The 19422-nt window shown below is 41.9% G+C and overlaps 1 protein-coding gene across 1 annotated transcript in view; it reads right to left on the reverse strand.

Moving 5' to 3' along the window:
• vps36 (vacuolar protein sorting 36 homolog) overlaps positions 1-19422 on the reverse strand; it is a 64499-nt gene that overhangs the window by 15414 nt on the left and 29663 nt on the right. The window contains exons 5-7 of the mRNA XM_063054393.1: positions 15287-15376; positions 13299-13385; positions 40-72 (exon numbers count right to left, since the gene is read on the reverse strand). Coding sequence (XP_062910463.1) covers positions 40-72; positions 13299-13385; positions 15287-15376 — 210 coding nt within the window. The remainder of the gene's footprint in view (positions 1-39; positions 73-13298; positions 13386-15286; positions 15377-19422) is intronic.

Below are 19422 nucleotides of genomic sequence, written 5' to 3' on the forward strand. Positions count from 1 at the left end.
AGGTAATGTCAGCTCACGTGAAAGATGATGATAGCTTACCTTTTTCATTAATTTATCAAGATCTTCAAAAGCCTAGAAAAAAAAAAGGGGAAGAAACTCAGCTTACAGTCAAACCTTTGCAGTCAGTAGTAGTCATAATTATTATCTTTTTTTAAATCACAACAGTGCTGTAATTAATTCTATAAAGGTTAAAGGTCACAAAGATGACTGTAAAATGTGAACAGAATGTTGACCAAGTACTCATGCCAGATCACACCTCAAATGAAGTGACTGATTCTGGTTGCTGAGAGATACAGGAAACATTCATATGCCAGAAACTTTGTGGAAATGTCATGAGGTCTGTTCCTGCATTGGAATCAGTTATCAAAGGAGCTTTAAGAGTCCTGGGGTTGACAAAATAGAGGCATAAAGATGAGTTAAGTACAATGGTAAAGGATGTGAATGGGTTGGAAGCAGTTCAGAGGATTTTCACAAGGGAGGAATGGGATGGTTTGCCTTATGAGGGCAGGTTGGACAGGTCAGGGCTGTGTCAGCTGTGATTTAACAGAGTCTTGACAAGATGGATACACTGAGATTGCAAAAGAATCTCGAACTGGGGTGGGGTCTCTGTTTAAAAATAAGGATCTGCTTATTTAAGACACTGATGAGGCGTTTTATTTTTCCCTCTCATAGGGCAACTAATCTTGGGATCCCTCTTCCTCGAAGGGTGGTGAATCTTAGAATATTTTTATATAGATAGATATAGGCAGATAGATTGTTGATAAACAGGGAAAGAAAATTATTGGGGTTAAGTGGGAATGTAGAACTAAGCTACAATTAATTCAGTCTCAATCTTATTGGATGGCAGAACAAAACTGAATGGCTAAGTGAATCTTGCTCCTGTTTTCCAACTTATGAATATAATTTGGAATTCTGATTTAAATTATATAATAGTTGGACAGTGGAAAGCAGGTGTAAGAAAGACAAATTAAAAACTGATAACAGGAGATGCTTCAACTTCCTCCCGGGAGGGGGGAGAAGATGGCAGCATGACTGGATGAATGAACAAAAAGGAACCTGCCATGGCATCATTTTATCATTTTCTAATTGCAGGAAACTATTGTTTTTTAGTAGGAGAAATATGGGGAGTTTCAGGGCAAAAACTTTTTTTTTGCAGGGTAGACAGATGGTGATTTTTGAGGCAGATTTGTAAAACATTTTTTAAAGTTGGGCTCGAGAATGAAAAATAAAGTGATAAATCTTTTAAAAAAACACAATAAACAATTTAGATTCAAATGGAAATACAAATAATTCCAATAGCATTGCAAAAATCACTCCCAGGATGCATTCCTGTTCTACACTTTACACTCATAAGAGAAAACACAGTATTTGGAGCAAATTCTCATTACGCTTCCCTGAAAGGATTTGTTACAGGCAGCAGTTTAATATTTATAACATAACATGCACTTTCACATGAAAGCAAGCACCGAATAATTCTGATTTAGTTATCACATGTACATCCAAACACATAGAGAAATGTGTCATACAGTGAAATCTAGTTTGTTACTTGTGAACAACTTGAAAGAGGAAACAAATAACATCACAGTAGCAACATGAGACTCCATTTAGAACATGAAAAATACACATCTTTCTCCAAGAAACAGAATTGAAAAAAAATAACTCAAGGAGAATTCTCCCCAAGATGTTACAATTTCAATTACTGTTGTATGAGTGTTTCTTGAAGCAAGGTAAATGCACTTGCAACTTGTATACTGCATGATTCTACAAACAGCAATGAGGTAAATGCCTAGATGAGTTGGTTAAGTTGATATCCGAGGGCCATGAAATTAAAAATATATTCCTGCTTTGCTTGCAGACTACTTCTTATGTGGAGTGAAGACAGAGAATTTTGATGTAACTGGTCCTCAAAAGGAATGTGTTTTTTTACAAAGCAGTGATCCTTCAGTAATACCCTGAAATATCAACCTAGATAATATGACTTTAAGCCTGAGAGGCAGGGATTGAACCTTCAAATATTCTACCAACAGCTCCCCTGCCATGAGCCATTTGTAGAAATATGATCACTTCAACTTACCTCATTAATATATATACAGTGTACTCTTTTGTGAACTATCATTAAGGTATCCTAAGTAAGGGGAAGAGTAAATGGAAGATAGTGGTGCCAAGAAATGGTACTCCACAATCTTGCTGAAACATGCACCAGTGCAGAAGAACCTATTAGCTGCTACAATGCTGGAGGAATGCAATGGTCTACTAGATGCTGCTGAACTGCAGGCAATGGTTCTGTACAAAGTGAGTCCAAGTGAGGGCTCAGTTCTGCAGGTTATTATTCAATACAATCCAGAATTTCTTGTGAATTATAACAATGTAAAGGTGCTCCTGCATTGGTGCATGGAGCAATAGCTTGTGGCCACAATGAGCTGCCAAAACTGCCATCAGGATGATCTGAGTGTGATACCTGAAGCCCAGTTACTCTTCATGGGACAGCTACAACAGCAAGACCTGAGGACTTCGCTATACCTTAAAAAAATTTACGCCACTGTTGCCATGCGGGCTGGATTGAGCTCAATCCAGTCCAATGTACTATTCTAGCAACCTGCTTTTAGAAATTCCTTAAGATAATTCTAGGCAGAACAGTGATACAGCAAAATGAGCCATGTTCACCCCTGACCTCCTGTGGTGTTTCTGCGCACTTTGTATGGTCTCCCTGTGGTGTGTGGTTTCCTCCTACATTCCAAGGACCAGCTGGTCGATACGGTAATTGGTTGCTGCAAACTACCCTTAGGCAGGAGAATCTGGGTAGAGTTGATGGGGATATAGAAGAAAATAGGTTTCTGGAAAATAAGTAGAGGAATAGGGCTGCGCTGGGAGCTATCTCACAAGGAAATGATAAATATGAAAAGCACCACTGGTAATCAAAAGAAAACTAAACATCAATTTAAAGAAAATTAATAGCATCATGTTTTAGCTGAATTTTATACACTTACTGATCGATAAAATTAATCTATAAGGACCATGTATTTCCAGTTATTTGAAATTTGAAATTAAAAGAAAATTATACCGTACCATTTTGATTTCAAGCTAATATTTTAAAAACATACACTCAGTGGCCACTTTATTAGATACATCTGTATACTTGCGTGTTAACACAAATACCCAACTGGCCAATCATGTGGCAGCATCATAAATACGTATAGACATGGTCAAGAGATTCAGTTGTTGCTGAGATCAAACAGGATGGGAAAGAAATGTGATCTAAGTGATCTAAGACTTTGAAAGATTGTTGGTGCCAGATGGGAGGGTTTGAGTACCTCAGAAACTGCTGATCTCCTGGGATTTCCACACACAGCAGTCTCTAGAGTTTACAGAGATTGATGCAAGAAACAACAAACATCCAGCGAGCAGCAGTTCTGTGGGTGAAAACGCCTTATTAATGAGAGAGGGCAGAGGGGAATGGTCAGACTGGCTCAAGCTGACAGGAAGGCGACAGTAATTCAAATACCACCCGTTACAACAGTGGTGTGCGGAAGAACATCCCTGAACACACAGCACATTGAACATTGAAGTGGATGGGCTACAGCAGCAGGAGACTGCACTGGGTTCCAATCCTGTACCTAATAAAGTGCATTTATCAACAGTCATTAATGTACAAGCTATTTCTGATTCATTATTAAAAATCTCAACATGCCTCTAAACCGCATTATCGAACATTACAAATTCTTGAAGCAAAAATAAATATAAATGCCAAGAATTCTTTGGGATGATAAACCGAAAGCCTCGTGGAAAGTTGCAGGACTATTTTTCCTTTAAACGCCCACTAAATAGTCTACTTCGGTTACACCAAGACAGAATTGTTCAGAGAGATTCCATGAACAAAGGAGAACAGGCACACACCTAACAGGAACTTCCTCTGATAAACAGAAGGATTCTTATCAGTGACAAACAGGGCCGGCAGGAAACCTTTACTAAAACCTGGAGTGGGGTCACTAAATATGACACAATACATCCAGTAAAACAAAATAGCTTGTCATAACAAAAGGATTTAAAAAGAAATTCAGCGAACAGATATTTTTGCAATAAAGTGTTGCTTGTTTTATCTTTTGGAGAGCGGCAGATTACATTGTACTTTAACCCCATAAAACATGACAACATTTGTCATCTTATTTTGCTGTTTGCATGGTGGGTGGGGGGAATGCCAGAATAATTTTGGGAAGGAGAGTGGGGAGAGTTGGTGCTGTTTGTGCATGGGGGGAGGGAGGGGGCATTGGGCTTCTTGCATCTTTTTTCTGTCATTCATTCTTTCGGGGTTTTTCTTGTTTCGAGAATGTCTGCAGAGAGTAAGAATTGTATATTGTATACGTTCTCTGATATTAAATGGAACTATTGAACTATTGTGTCACGTTGCTTCAAAAGAAAGTTAAATCAGAAAAACACAGAGCAAATCTGACAGCTGAAAACTCCATTCCATGAGGTGTTGTGGACCATCAATAGTAGTAAAAATGTAAATCTGCCCGATACACTTAGTAGCCACTTTATTAGGTCCAGGAGCGGAACCCAGTGTGGTCTTCTGCTGCTGTAGACAAGGTTTGACGTGTTGTACACTCAGAGATGCTCTTCTGCACTCCATTGTTGTAATGCCTGTGTATGAGTTACTGTCACCTTCCTCTCAGCTTGAACCAGTCTGGTCATTCACTTTTGACAGCTCTCATTAACAAGGCGTTTTACCGACAGAACTGACACTCACTGGATGTTTTTTGTATTATTTTCTATCTAGACCAGCCATTCTCAACGGGGGCCATATGGCCCCCTTGGGGGCCCTGGCACATTTGAAAGGGGCCACCAACTGAAAACTGTGAGAAGGGGAGCCCCAAGGGTTTATGGGGGCCCTGGTAACTGAACCGATGAAATACCCAAGCAGCAACCTTCATCGGAGTTAATAGTTTCCCTCCTATTTATATCTTTCCAACACACCGTTTGAATTCGGCGCACCTGGTAAATTCATCGCTTAAGCTCCTCCTACACAGCCTCACTTCAGAGTCAGTCACGAATCAGACTGCACCGGGTCAACGTATTCAGTCAAGGGTTCTCGCATCCATTATCGCCATACTTCATTCTCCGAAGATCAGCATGTCTTGCTAGGCCTTTCTTAGCCTAGTAACTTTAAAATATATGTGTCTGGATATAGTATACGTTAAGGTAGGTTGTGAAAAGGTAGGTTTATTACTGCATATGAAATCACCAAAAAAAGAAATCCCTGGCTCCGGATGACAGCATTTTTTGTCAGTAATGTATCTGTATTTCACGCACTTATTATTTTCAGAAATAATTCTACCCATGAGTTCCTTGGCGAAAAAAAAAGTGTTGGCAGTATTCAGTGGCATACTTATCGTATGGTTTCATCACATCTCCGCAAAACCCATCTTTGCCCATGTGTTTGAACTACATGACTACATTGTCAAATGAAAACATGAGGCCAAGCAAATTGAAAAAAACATTTGGAAACCTCGCATCCAGAGAAGAAGGATAAACACTTAGATTTCTTCAAAAACCTTCAAGATAATTTTGAGAGAAGGCCAACGCTGAAACAAATGCTTATTCAAACGTCACAGAAATTAAAGAAGGGTCTTGTTGCATCATACAAAATTAGTAAACTGATTGCTAAAACTGAAAATGCTCACAACATTGGTGAGTTGCTTATCCTGCCTTCAGTGCCCATAATAATATCTGATGTCATGAATTTGAGTGCCAAAGAAACAATTCAGGCAATTTCTTTGAGTAATTCTACTGTTGCCAGAAGAATTGATGAGATGGCACGGGGCATTGAAGAGGGATTGGTCAGTTCATTACAATCCAAGAAATTCTCTTTACAATTAGACGAAACTACTTTACAAGATAACGACGCTCTTCTCATGGCTTATGTGAGATTCTGGAATGGAAACGAACTGATGGATGAGATGTTGTTTGCCAGGAGGATTAAAACAGATACTAAGGGACTGTCTATTTTTGAAGAAGGATTTTGCAAGGTAGTTTCCTTGACAAAATCCAGGAACAGAATTGATATCGCAACAAGAGGTGACCTCCAACTGTCATTGTCTAATTTGGAGCCTGATATCATGAAACTCGCAGAAAAACACCAAGCTCAAGGATCGCATTAGGCCTGGTAGGTGTTTAATTTCATACAGTCTTTTTTTAAGTTTTGTCCAGTATGTCGGAATGTTCAAGTTTTCTTGGTGTTCAATAATAAATGATTTCCTGTCTATCTGTTCGTGTTGTATCCCTGTTTGAAAGAGGGGCCCTGGAACCTGAGAAGAGCTCCTAAGCAGGCCGTGGCCAAAAAACAGTTGAGAATCACTGATCTAAACTATTGTGCGTAAAAATCCCTGGAGATCAACAGATTCCAAGATACTCAAACCACCCCATATGGCACCAAGAATTATTCCACGGTCAAAATCACTTAGATCACATCACCTTTCTTCCCCATTCTGGTGTTTGATCTGAACAACAATTGAACCGCTTGGCCATGTTTGCATGTTTTTATTGTGATGAAAGAGGGTTACAAAGAGTACACATAGATTAAGATGTTAACTGTCCTGTGCTGGCACCAGTGGGATCAACAGTTGATCTGCCACCTGTCTTCAGGAAAAAGAGAGATAAGGAAGACAATGGAGCAGCATTTGGAAATGTTAATGAAGAGACGAGAGAGTTTAACGGAAGGAGACACTGGTCTGAGAACTGTCAAGATCAGCTCCTTTTTGAACCCTGAACTGTTTGAAGTGTGATGGACAGGTGATACCCCAGCAGGGGGATAAAAAGGGACAGGTTCGCTAAGGCAGGACACACACGACACCACGAGGTAACGAGACCCTGGAAGCGGTGCGCCTCCCACAAGTCGATGGGAGTTTTTGGAGGGCTGGTCGCGGGACCAAGCCATAGACGCACAGGGTGGAAAGGTACGATCGGTGGGAACCTGGTGTGTGTCCGCCCTTGCCTGGATGCCAGGTTCACTGCAGAGGAACGATCGTATCTGAAACGGAGGGGTCACAGTCGGTGACCTCAGAAGACATTATAAAGGGCTCGCCCGAAAGCTGACTGTGAGGAATATCGAAGGACTGTTTGGAATCCGATTTGAATATTCATTCGCTCTCTCTCTCTCTCTCTCTCTCTCCCACAGCACGGCAGTGATTACTGTGAACTGAGCTGAACTCAATTGAACTGAACTTTGCGTCACTTTGAAACTGGTCATTTACCCCTAGACGATGATAGAGTTTGATTGATCCTATTATCCTAGTTCTGTGGACATGTGTGTTTATCATTGCTGAACTGTTGCATTTATTATTCTTTCGATCAGAGTACTGTGTTGCTTATTTCTTTAATAAAATTTTCTTAGTTCCAGTAATCCAGACTCTAACTGAGTGATCCATTTCTGCTGGTTTGGCAACCCGGTTACAGGGTACGTAACATAAGTGGGGTTCTCGTCCGGGATTTTGAACGCTAAATTTGGGACGGAGTAAATTGATTGGGTTAAAATTCCCGAAAGAAAGAAAAGGCAAACAGCAGAAATGGAGATTGAGGAATTTCTAAAGGCGCCGACCTTGGAGGCATTAGAGGATGCCAGGAAAGCGGAATTGGCAGCTGTGGCCAAATGGTTGAATCTTGTTAAGGGGAAGTCGACAATGAGGAGAGAGGAGATACACGGAGCTATCGTAGAGCACTATGTATCTAAAGGTGTGTTTCCCTAAGGGGAGCTGGAGGTGGTGTCTATTGAAAAACCTGCTGGAGACGCGGTACAGGTGCAGCTTGAAAAGCTGAGACTCGAGCACGAGTTCCGGGTACGGCAGCTAGAACACGGAGAGAGAGAGACAGTTAGAAGGAGAAGAGAGGGACAGACAGTTGGAACGAGAAGAGAGGCAGTTGGAGCGAGAAGAGAGGCAGAGGGAAAGGGAATTCGAGCTTGAAAGGTTAAAAATAAGGGCAGAGCAGGGGCCCATTCCGAACCAAGGTGGAGGGTTCAGGGTGACCCAGGAGGTTAGGCTGGTTCCCCCATTTGACGATACCGATGTGGATCGGTACTTTCTCCATTTCGAAAAAGTTGCTACAAGTCAGGACTGGCCGAGGGATAAGCGGGCTGTTTTGCTTCAGAGTGTACTTAAAGGAAAAGCCCAACAAGCTTACTCAGTTTTGTCTGCGGAAGATGCCCAGAGGTATGAGGTGGTGAAAGAGGCCATCCTCAGGATTTATGAGTTGGTCCCGGAGGCATACCGGCAGAGGTTCCGGAATGCGAGGAAGCAGTGGGACCGCACGTATTTAGAGTTTGCCCGTGAGATGCAGGCATATTGTGAGCGTTGGTGCGCCTCGAAGGGGGTAGAGGGGGATTATGACAGACTGCTACAGCTGATCCTGATTGAGCAGTTTAAAGGTTGTGTCCCTGAAGGTATGAGACCCTACCTAGATGAGAAAGAGGCAGCCAGGTTAGCCGCAACTGCTAAGTTAGCGGATGAGTACGCGTTGAATCATAAAATGAAGTTTGCCCCAAGTAAAGGCTACCAGAAGGGTCGTCAGGACGGCGGGGAGAGTCCGCCAGAAAAGTCAGTAAGTAAGCCGGGGACTAGTGAGAAGGATAAGGTAGACCGGGAGCAGTCTGGTAGGCAGTCTCCTGGGGTCGTCTGTTATAATTGTGGGAAAGTCGGACACTTTGCATCCAGGTGCTTTGCCCCAAAGAAGGAGATGGGAGAAAGAAAAACGGCGATTTTGACGGGCTGTATCGAGCTGGTAAACGAACCGCTAGGAGAGGAAAGGTCTGCCAAAGTTCAGGAAGGGCGCGAGAGGTTTATCTCAGCCGGATTCGTGTTGGTGAAGGAGGGGTTAAACCCAGTTCCAGTGCAGATTTGGAGAGACACGGGAGCGTGTCAGTCATTGATATTGAAGAGTGTATTAGAGTTTAGTTCAGAGACCCAGACTGGGGAGGTCAAGGTCAAAGGTATTGGGGAAGGGACTGAGGCAGTCCCTTAGCACCAGATACACCTACAAACAAACTTGGTCTCTGGACTAGTCACGATCGGGGTGAGGCCCGAATTACCAATGAAAGGCGTGGAAGTCTTACTCGGTAATGACCTCACGGGGGGAATTGTGTTCCCAGCCGTGAGATTGACAAGTCAGCCTGCCAGCATTGAGGCCCCGCCCATGGACTCACAGGTTTATCCCGTTTGCGCAGTAACTCGGCAGATGTCGAGGAGGGCTGCAGAGGCTGATATAAAGTTAGCTGAGACGTTTCTGCCAGCCTTGTACAAGGAGGGGGTAGAAAGTGAAAAGAAGGAACGTAATGAAACAGGAGGAAGTGGGGAAATTAAGGTAGATTTATCATTAGAAAAGAAGGACTTTATACAGGCACAGGAGCGAGACGAGGAGCTGATGGATTTGGCAGAGACAGTTCTCTCTGATGCAGAATTAAAAAGGGAGCCAGTAGGCTATTGTGTGAAGGAGGGAGTGCTAAGGAAGAAAGGGAGACCAAGTACTGTACCCGCAGATGAGAAATGGGGGATGGTGCCAAAAATCTCTGGGGATGAGATTTTTAACCTGGCCCACCAGGTACCCCTCGGTGGACATTTTGAGGTGCTGAAGGAAACAGTCGGCTGAATCATGAAAGAGGGTTACTGGCTGCACAGGAGGAAGGATGTTATTGATTATGGCAGACGCGAACTGAGACGGTCACAGGCTTTAGATATGCTAACGAACCTAGTCGGTGTTAGCGCGGAAATCAATGAAGCTAGAGTCCCCCTGATAAGAAAAAAAAAACATTTTGAAAAGATGAGTATGGTATCGACCAGATGGGAGAAGGCTATTGTTTTGGCTAGCTCTGCTGTTAAGGTCTCTCCCTTAATCCCCGAACAAAGCGACTCTTTAGGAGAATTAATTAAACGGCTCGCACACGTGTGTTTGATTGTCCCGACGCGATGCAAAGAACTGGGACGTTGGGTGGTGTTTGTCACGCTAGGTCAGCCTAGTGAGCAACACCCCTATAGAATGAGTAATTCAGTGACGAAAGGGCTAACAAACACAGAAGTGTATACTGGCGATGTAATACAGCTGCCTGAAGTCAGCTTGATAGTGAACCTTGAAAAAAATGAGTTTGGCCACACGAAGGTCACTTATCTGGGAATTGTGGTAACACCAGGGCAGCTGGCAGCGATGCAAGCTACAGTGCAGGCTATCGCTGACATCCCAACCCCGACAGACAAGAGGGCCCTCAGAAGGCTCTTGGAGATGGTGGGGTACTGTAGGAAGTTTTGCAATAACTCTGCGGTTACTACCCCTCCCCCTCCTACTAAGCCCTTGCGAGAGAAAACTAAGTCGGGATGGGACAACCCTTGTTATTGTGGTCCGGGACGAAACCCAACAATTCATCAGTGTTTTCGGCCACTATGAAGTTTGCTAAGTTGGAGCCTGGTTTAGGGGATTATTAATAACACATATAAAAGGAACAGAAAATGTGATTGCTGACTGTCTGTCAAGGTGTTGACAACTTAAAATTCTCTGTATTAGCCAAATATCTGATGAAGATGTATATTTGTGTGTATCTAATAATGTATTCATGTTTGTAATTTTTACCCCGGTAAAAATCTTTAAAGGTGAGGGGTGTGACGAAAGAGGGTTACAAAGAGTACACATAGATTAAGATGTTAACTGTCCTGTGCTGGCACCAGTGGGATCAACAGTTGATCTGCCACCTGTCTTCAGGAGAAAGAGAGATAAGGAAGACAATGGAGCACCATTTGGAAATGTTAATGAAGCGACGAGAGAGTTTAAGGGAAGGAGACACCGGTCTGAGAACTGTCAAGATCAGCTCCTTTTTGAACCCTGAACTGTTTGAAGTGTGATGGACAGGTGATACCCCAGCAGGGGGATAAAAAGGGACAGGTTCGCTAAGGCAGGACACACACGACACCACGAGGTAACGAGACCCTGGAAGCGGTGCGCCTCCCACAAGTCGATGGGAGTTTTTGGAGGGCTGGTCGCGGGACCAAGCCATAGACGCACAGGGTGGAAAGGTACGATCGGCGAGAACCTGGTGTGTGCCCGCCCTTGCCTGGGTGCCAGGTTCACTGCAGAGGAACGGTCGTATCTGAAACGGAGGGGTCACAGTCGGTGACCTCAGAAGACATTACAAAGGGCTCGCCCGAAAGCTGACTGTGAGGAATATCGAAGGTCTGTTTGGAATCCGATTTGAATATTCATTCGCTCTCTCGCTCTCTCCCACGGCACGGCAGTGAATACTGTGAACTGAGTTGAACTCAATTGAACTGAACTTTGCGTCACTTTGAAACTGGTCATTTACCCCTAGACGACGATAGAGCTTGATTGATCCTATTATCCTAGTTCTGTGGACATGTATGTTTATCATTGCTGAACTGTTGCATTTATTATTCTTTCGATCAGAGTACTGTGTTGTTTATTTCTTTAATAAAATTTTCTTAGTTCCAGTAATCCAGACTCTAACTGAGTGATCCATTTCTGCTGGTTTGGCAACCCGGTTATGGGGTACGTAACATAATACATTGAATTGCTGCCAAGTGATTGGCTGATTCGATATTTGCGTTAACAAGCAGGCATGCAGGTTTACCCAAGAAAGTGGCCACCGAGTGTATGTAGCTAATGAGTTGGGGATCACTGCTGTTTAATCAGTGAGGGCATCACTACAGGAATTCCCCAAGGCAGAGTCCTCAGTTCAATCCTCTTCTGGTATTTCAATGTCCATTATTAGACGAGCATTAACAGGCAGCGTTACTGCCCTTGACATCTTGGTGGTATTTGACTAAGTGTGGTTTTAAGCAGCCTCAGTAAAACTGAAATCTTAGGGCCTGAAAGGGAAAACACTCTAGTGGCTGGAGTCATACCTCACACAAAGGAAGACGGTTGTTGTTGTTGAAGGAGGTCAGTCACAGCAGGAGTTGCCTAGGACAGTTTCCTGGGCACAGCTATCTTCAGCTAATTCAGCAGTAATTTTCCCTCTATCATAAAGTCAGAAGAGGGGATGATTGATGATGATAACACAATGTTCAATTCTGTTGGTAATCCTTCAGCAAATGAAATATCACATAAGAGCATTCAGCAACGTTGACTGGCTGATAACTGGCAAGTTGCATTCGTGCAATTATTGTGCCAGGGTAATGATCAGCTCGAAAAAGCAAGTCAACCAGGTACTCTTAACAGTGATTGGTAGCACTTTTATTGAGGTCCCAGCACCAGCACACTGATTTCCATTGCCCAGAAAGTCAGACGTACAAACAACGCAGCTACAAGAAGAGCTCAGAGGCTGGATATCACATGGGAAATGACTCATCTCTTGACATCCTAAATCTTATCAGTATCTACATGGCACAAGACAGGAAAGTGATCGAATACTTTCCACTTGCCTTGATGAGTCTGCTTGAGATAATTAAAGGCAAAACAGCTCACTTGTTTGGAAGTCCATCCACCACCCTAAACATTCATCCCTTCAGCACCAGTGCAGAGTGGCTGCAGTGTGTATCATTTACAAACTGCACTGTAGTTATGAGGCCAAGTTGCTTCAAGGAGGACCCCTACCACTAAGGACAATAGTTTTGGGCACATGGATACACCATGTGTCTTTTCCTCTAAGTCACATACCATCCTGAATTGGAAACATACTGGAAACTGAATAAGGGTCTGGTGCTTTCCCTGCATTTATGACAAATAAATTCTTATCGGGCTCCCAGCCGGTACTTGTACTCGTACCCGTAGCCATAACTATACCCGGCTGGAAGCCCGAGAAGAGTTTATTCGTCGTATTGGAAATTCCTTGCCAGTGGGTCTAAAAACTAGAATTACCTTCCCCAATAGAATTGTGGAGTCCAAGATTGTGGTTTACTACTATTTTGTTCAGGGCAGTAAAGGATGGGTAATAATTACTGACCATTAAGTTACTAGTCTGTTAATTTACCTCCTGCACCTCCACTGTGCTGCGGAGACACTGGAACAAGCAGCTACACTAACTGCATTGTCTTCTGGGTTTAAACAGCTAACATCTCATTTTCTTTGAAGTCTCTACGGTAGATTAGAAAGCGCAAAGTTTGGAATTTCTACCTTATTTATACACAAACTAAATATGTAAATATTTAAAAATATTCCCTTCTTAAATACCATTCAGCCACTCTGATTTTTCAGGCAGTAACCATCACAGAGAGTCCAGCTTTAACACTGCACTCATGCCAGCAATGCACAGGAAATTGTCTCAGTAGAATCAGACATGTGGCTGGCCTTGAACATTTAGAAGAACTTACTTCAGAGATGTTTTTGTCGGTCTCCTTTCGTTTCTCTTCCAGCTTCCTTTCAATACCCACAATTCCTGCGGCTCTCACTCTTCCTGCCTGTAAAAATAGGACATTCTTAATTATCCTACAGGACAAATCTTCTATTCATTGTTTTTGGTCTTTCACAAATGCAAATATTTCCTACTATTTATGATTGTTAAAAACTCTCAGAGGAAATGCAGTATAAAGGGAAGTCAGTTATTTTTACTAACCACAGTTGAGGCTTAGTTAAACTTAATCCTCTTTCAAGCAAAGAGATGTTGAGCAACAGGCTTTTCAAACACCTACCATATTGCCCATGCAGTGACAACTGAGGGAAACACAAAATATAGGTTTTGTATTTTCATGTGCAACACACTCAGAATGCTGGAGGAACTCAACACGTCAGGCAGCACCTAAGGAGAGAAATAAGTAGTTGACGTTGAGCTCAGACCCTTCATCAGGGCTCCCTTCAGTCCTCCAGCATTTTGTGTGTGGTACTCACGGTTTCCAGCATCTGCAGAATCTCTTGTGCCTTTGTATTTTCATCACTGGCATTATGTTTGGAGAATTCAGAAATTAATCTTAACTCTTCAGTCACTACATTAAATAGAATAATATCTCTGAACAGACCTTTAGATTATGAAGACACGTAGTCCTCTTTTATTGTCATTTAGTAATGCATGCATTAAGAAATGATACATTATTTCCTCTGGTGTGATATCACAAAACACAGGACAGACCAAGACTGAAAAAACTGACAAAACCACATAATTATAACATATAGTTACAACAGTGCAACAATACCATAACTTGATGAAGAAGTCCATGAGCACAGTAAAAGTTCAAAGTCTCTCAAATGTCCCACATCTCACGCAGACGGGAGAAGGAAGAAAAACTCTCCCTGCCATGCCGACCATGGCCTGACTCTGAGTCATCCTAAAACTTCGAGCTCTGATCAGCTCTCCGACATCGAGTACTGAGCGCCATCTCTGTCCGAACGATTCGACCTCAACCTCGGTCACCAACAGCAGGCAAAGCCGGGGATTTTGAGGCCTACCCTCCGAAAGATTCCCGACCACGCAGTAACGACAGCAGCGAATGAGCGTTTCAGAAATTTCTCCAGATGTTCCTCTGTGCTTTCACGTCCATTCTCCATCAAATCAGAATTGTCCACGGCCCCTATTTAACAGATACGATATCATTTTTCACCGGAGGGCTGCGCATGCGCAGGCGCGTTGCTCTCTCTCCTCCCGCCTTTTAGACAATTGTCTCTGTCTGCTTACTGAAAGGACTATTAAACTTTGGGAAAATCTAATCTAGTGAGATGGGACAAGGAGTCCTTTCCTTCTCTTTCAGTTCTAAGAGTTTGAATTGAAATGATCTATTTATTAATCTCTCCATTTGCGCCGGGTTGATGTCCAGCTCGCAACTCGGCCTCGTAAAATAATACTGCGAAATGTCTGTGTGAAGAGTGGTGCCCCACACAGCCTTTCGAACTGCGCCTTGTAAGGCATGAAAATGCCCTACGCTGGCCTCTCATGTCTGAGTCAACATCATCATCATCAGCATCATTTATTAATGAATGTGACTGCAAAATTATTAGCTTGGCTGAAAAAAAAGTGGTACAAACATGACACATGTTGAAACAATGGTCAACAGAACACAAAATCAATGTACATTATTGAAATATGGAGTTTTAAAAGTCATCAGACCAAAGTTATGCTGTACCTACAATTGCCTTCACCCCAACAATAAAATGGAAGTGCATTATTATTCAGCTGAATAAACAAGAAAAAATAACAGCTCAATATATTAAAAGTGTAAAGAAGCAGGCTGCACAAATGGGAAACAGATACAAAGCAGTAGCGAATTCAAGGCTAGGGTTAGTTGCATATAGGTTCTAAATTGGTTTGAGTATATTAATGCACTTTTTTGCCTTATCACAATAAATGACAGAATAGCACAATAGTACATACTTGTGATCGACTTGCTGGCTGCATTGGCTGTGATACAGAAATATGCTCCCATCGCTTTTGAGATAATTCTTCTGTTAGTCGTCTATAAAACTGTAAAAATAATATTAAATATTGATCAAAGCTATACATAATCAACACTTCACAAATGGTGTTAAGATATCATACTTCGATCTGCAGTTTGAACCACTATAACAACTACATCAAGACCCTTGCATTTATATATAAAATGCCTTGGAAACGGTAAATTACAGGTATTTGAGGGTTAATGTAAATCATTTAAGAACTATGCGTATGACTTGTTCCCCAGGTCACTCCTCAGAATTAGACAATTTCACCATTCACCACAAATTGGTCTTTGGACAGGTGTGTGGATCCCAGCTGATAAAGGACAAAATGGACAGAAAAAAAAGTGAGAACAAGGCAGAGGAAGAGAGTGAGGCTGTGATTTTGTCCATTTTATGAAGCCATCCATCACGTATCGTTAGACTCAACTGTAAACAAGATGGAAACAAGGCTGAAGTGATCAGTTAGCTGATCTCCATGGTCCACTCTCCTTTCCTATCAGATTCCTTCCACTGCAGCTCTTTACTTTTCCTATTCACCAGGCTTCACCCTCCACCTTCTAGATAACATCCTTCTCCCCCCCCCCCCACCACCTTCTTATTCTGGCGTTTTCCCCTTTCCTTCCCAGTCCTGAAGATGGGTCTTGGCCTGAAATGTCGACTGTTTACTCATTTCCATAGACGCTTCCTGACCTGAATTCCTCCAGCATTTTGTGTGTGTTGTTCAAGATGAGGCGTCAGACCTTGGGGAGTAAACATTGATCATATGGACAGAACACAGATATGTACAAGATTTCATTAATTCCTCAACCTCTTAAACAATCAGCTTTCTTCTTATGAGCTTTTCAAAATCTCAATCCTATACTTCATTGTATATAGTCATACTTTATTGATCCCGAGGGAAATTGGTTTGACTACCAACATGAGATTCATTTCCTAGCAGATATTCACAGCAGACAGAAAATACAATAGAATCGATGAAAAACTACATACGAAGACTGACAATCAATATGCAAAAGACAAGCTATGCAAATACAAAAAAAAGTAAATAGTACTGAGAACATGAGTTTATAGTCCTTGAGTCCATAGTGCTACATGAATTACTCTGGTTTCCACATTTTTTTGCTTTCAATTTTAAATCATTATACAACCCTTCTGGCCAGCAGGAGAAAGAGAAAGGAAACAGGCGCTGTTTTAATTCTAAAATTCAGTAGATCTCAGGGCCAAATCATAACTTGGTGGCACAAGAGGAACCAAAAAATAGCAGCCATTTAACTCTTCTAGCAGAAATAATTTTCGAGGTCCCTAAGTAGTCCATGGCCCTCCAAGTATTGACACTATCAACTACAGTGGTGCTAGAAAGTTTGTGAACCCTTTAGAATTTTCTCTATTTCTGCACAAATATGACTTAAAATGTGATCAGATCTTCATGTGTCTTAAAACTAGATAAAACCTACCCAATTAAATAAGTAACACAAAAAACATTATACTTGTTCATTTATTTATTTATTGAGCAAAACAATCCAATATTACATGTATTTGTTGGAAAAAGTATGTGAACCTCTAGGAATAACAGTTCCTTTAAAGGGGAAATTAGAGTCAGTTGTTTCAATTAATGGGATGACAATCAGGTGTGATAAGGGAGGCCCCATCCTATTTAAAGAACACAAACTTGGGTCTTCACTTTCAAGTCAGATTTTCACCACACAAATTTAGTAAGTGTGCCATGCCTCGATCAAAGGAGATTACTGAGGACCTTAAAACAGAAGTTGCTGATGCTCACCAGGCTGGAAAATGATACAAAACCATCTCTAAATTAGAGTTTGGGCCCCACCAAGTCACAGCCAGGCAGATGGTGTACAAATGGAGGAAATGCAACACCATTGTTGCTCTCCCCAGCAGTGGTTGACCAACAAAAATCACTCCAAGAGCAGTCACAAAGAACCCCAGGGTAACATCTAAGGTGCTACAGGCCTCTCTTGTATTGGCTAATGTCAGTATTTATGAGTCTACCATCAGGCAAACATTGAACAGCAATGGTCTGCGTGGCAGGATTGCAAGGAGAAAGCCACTACTCTCCAAGAAGAGCATTGCTGCCCATCTAAAGTTTGCTAAAGACCACATGGATAAGCCAGAAGGCTATTGGAAGAATGTTCTGTGGACAGATGAGTCCAAAATAGAACTTCTTGGCTTAAATTAGAAGCGTTATGTTTGGCGAAAAACTAACACTGCATTCCAGCACAAGAATCTCATCCCATTAGTGAAATTGAATCTGAGTCACAATTAGGTTTATTATCACTGGCATGTGACGTGAAATTTGTTAACATGGTGGTGGCAGTGTCATGGTTTGGGCCTTTTTTGCTGCCTCAGGACCAGGACAGCTTGCCATCATTGATGGAACTATGAATTCTGAATTGTACCAGCAAATTCTCCAGGAAAATGTCAGGGTATTCGTCCATGAACTCAAGTTCAAGAGAAAGTGGGTCATTGAGCAAGACAAGGACCCTAAACACACGTCAGTCTACCAAATAATGGTAAAAGCAGAAGAAATTTTATGTTTTGGAATGGCCGAGTCAAAGTCCTAACCGTAATCCTATAGAAATGTTGTGGAAGGACCTGAAGCAAGCAGTTCATGCAAGGAAGCCCACCAATATCCCAGAGATGAAGCAGTTTTGTAAGGAGGAATGGCCTAAAACTCCTCCAAGCTGATGTGCAGGACTGGTCAACAGTTACTGGAAATGTTTGGTTGAAGCTATTGGGGGGGATCACATTCACATAATTTTTCCAACAAATACATGTAATATTGGATCATTTTTCTCAATAAATAAATGATAGAGTGTAATTTTTTTGTTATTTGTTTAATTGGGTTCGTTTTATCTAGTTTTAGGACACATGAAGATCATTTTAGGGCGTATTTATGCAGAAACAGAGAAAGTTCTAAAGTGTTCACAAACTTTCTTGCACCAGTGTATTTCCTTGGGTCTCCATCATGTTCAGCTCACCACCGTGGCCTTGACAGATCTCCTTCAGACAGGGTGGTGAGATTTAAATAATAGATACCAAAATGTTCCTTACCCACATCTAAATCTATCTCTACTCATCAATAGGCTTAACACTTTATAATCTTAAATCAGATACAATTTGGTCCTGTGAGGGCAAGATCAGAGGGAAGCTGTGGAGCACCATGTCTACTTATTGAAACTTAAAACACACTAAGTATTACTTCTGAACAATCTGAGTAAGATTTTGGACATGTGAAGATCAAAATAATTAGAAATAACTATTTTGTAAGACTCAGTGATTACAAAGCTTCATTTTAACGGGAAATGTTTAGTTAAAATTAAACAGTACTGCTCCCATAATGAACAGTTTGTTGTAACCACAGGAATGATCATGACCTTTGCTTATTAAGATCTACTGTATGAACATATCTGTTCAATGTATGTTAGATAACATGTCTACTCAACAGGCAGAGGTTCCTTGCACTTAAACTGCATTGTTGAATAGCATTTTATTTTGGTCCAACCAGGTTCATTGCCACTTTCCCCACCTGCCTGGAACTCAGTTACTGAAACATGGTGTCTCTGTAGTCACTGAAGACAATACAGTGGCAGTGGAATTCATTACTGAAGGAGCAGAATACAAAAGCAGAAGGGGAATACTAAATGTAAATGGAGATTCAGATAGAGAACACCACTTGTCTAGATACATTAGTGATCTTCAATTACGAAAGGAAACAAAAGCATGAAAGGGCCAATAATTCATTGGGCTGTTTCTAGAAGCAATGCAACTATTTACAGGCCTTTCTTGGGAGTACAGAATACTAAGACTTTACAATGTTAAGGGGTCTATTGGTGTGGGAAGAATCTGCTTCCACGTGGGTAAATGCAGCATCTATGCAGAGGAATAAACAGTTGATGTTTTTGGCCAAGACTCTTCATCAGGACTACAGATGGAAGAGGGAAAAAGGAGAAAGGGGATATTCTTCAGCTGTTTTCCTTTTCCACTTATCATCTCCCAACTTCTCACTTCATCCCCACTCCCCCACCTACTTACCTTCCCACTCACCTGGCT

The sequence above is a fragment of the Mobula hypostoma genome, chromosome 7 (assembly GCF_963921235.1).
Source record: "Mobula hypostoma chromosome 7, sMobHyp1.1, whole genome shotgun sequence".
NCBI classification, from domain to species: domain Eukaryota; kingdom Metazoa; phylum Chordata; class Chondrichthyes; order Myliobatiformes; family Myliobatidae; genus Mobula; species Mobula hypostoma.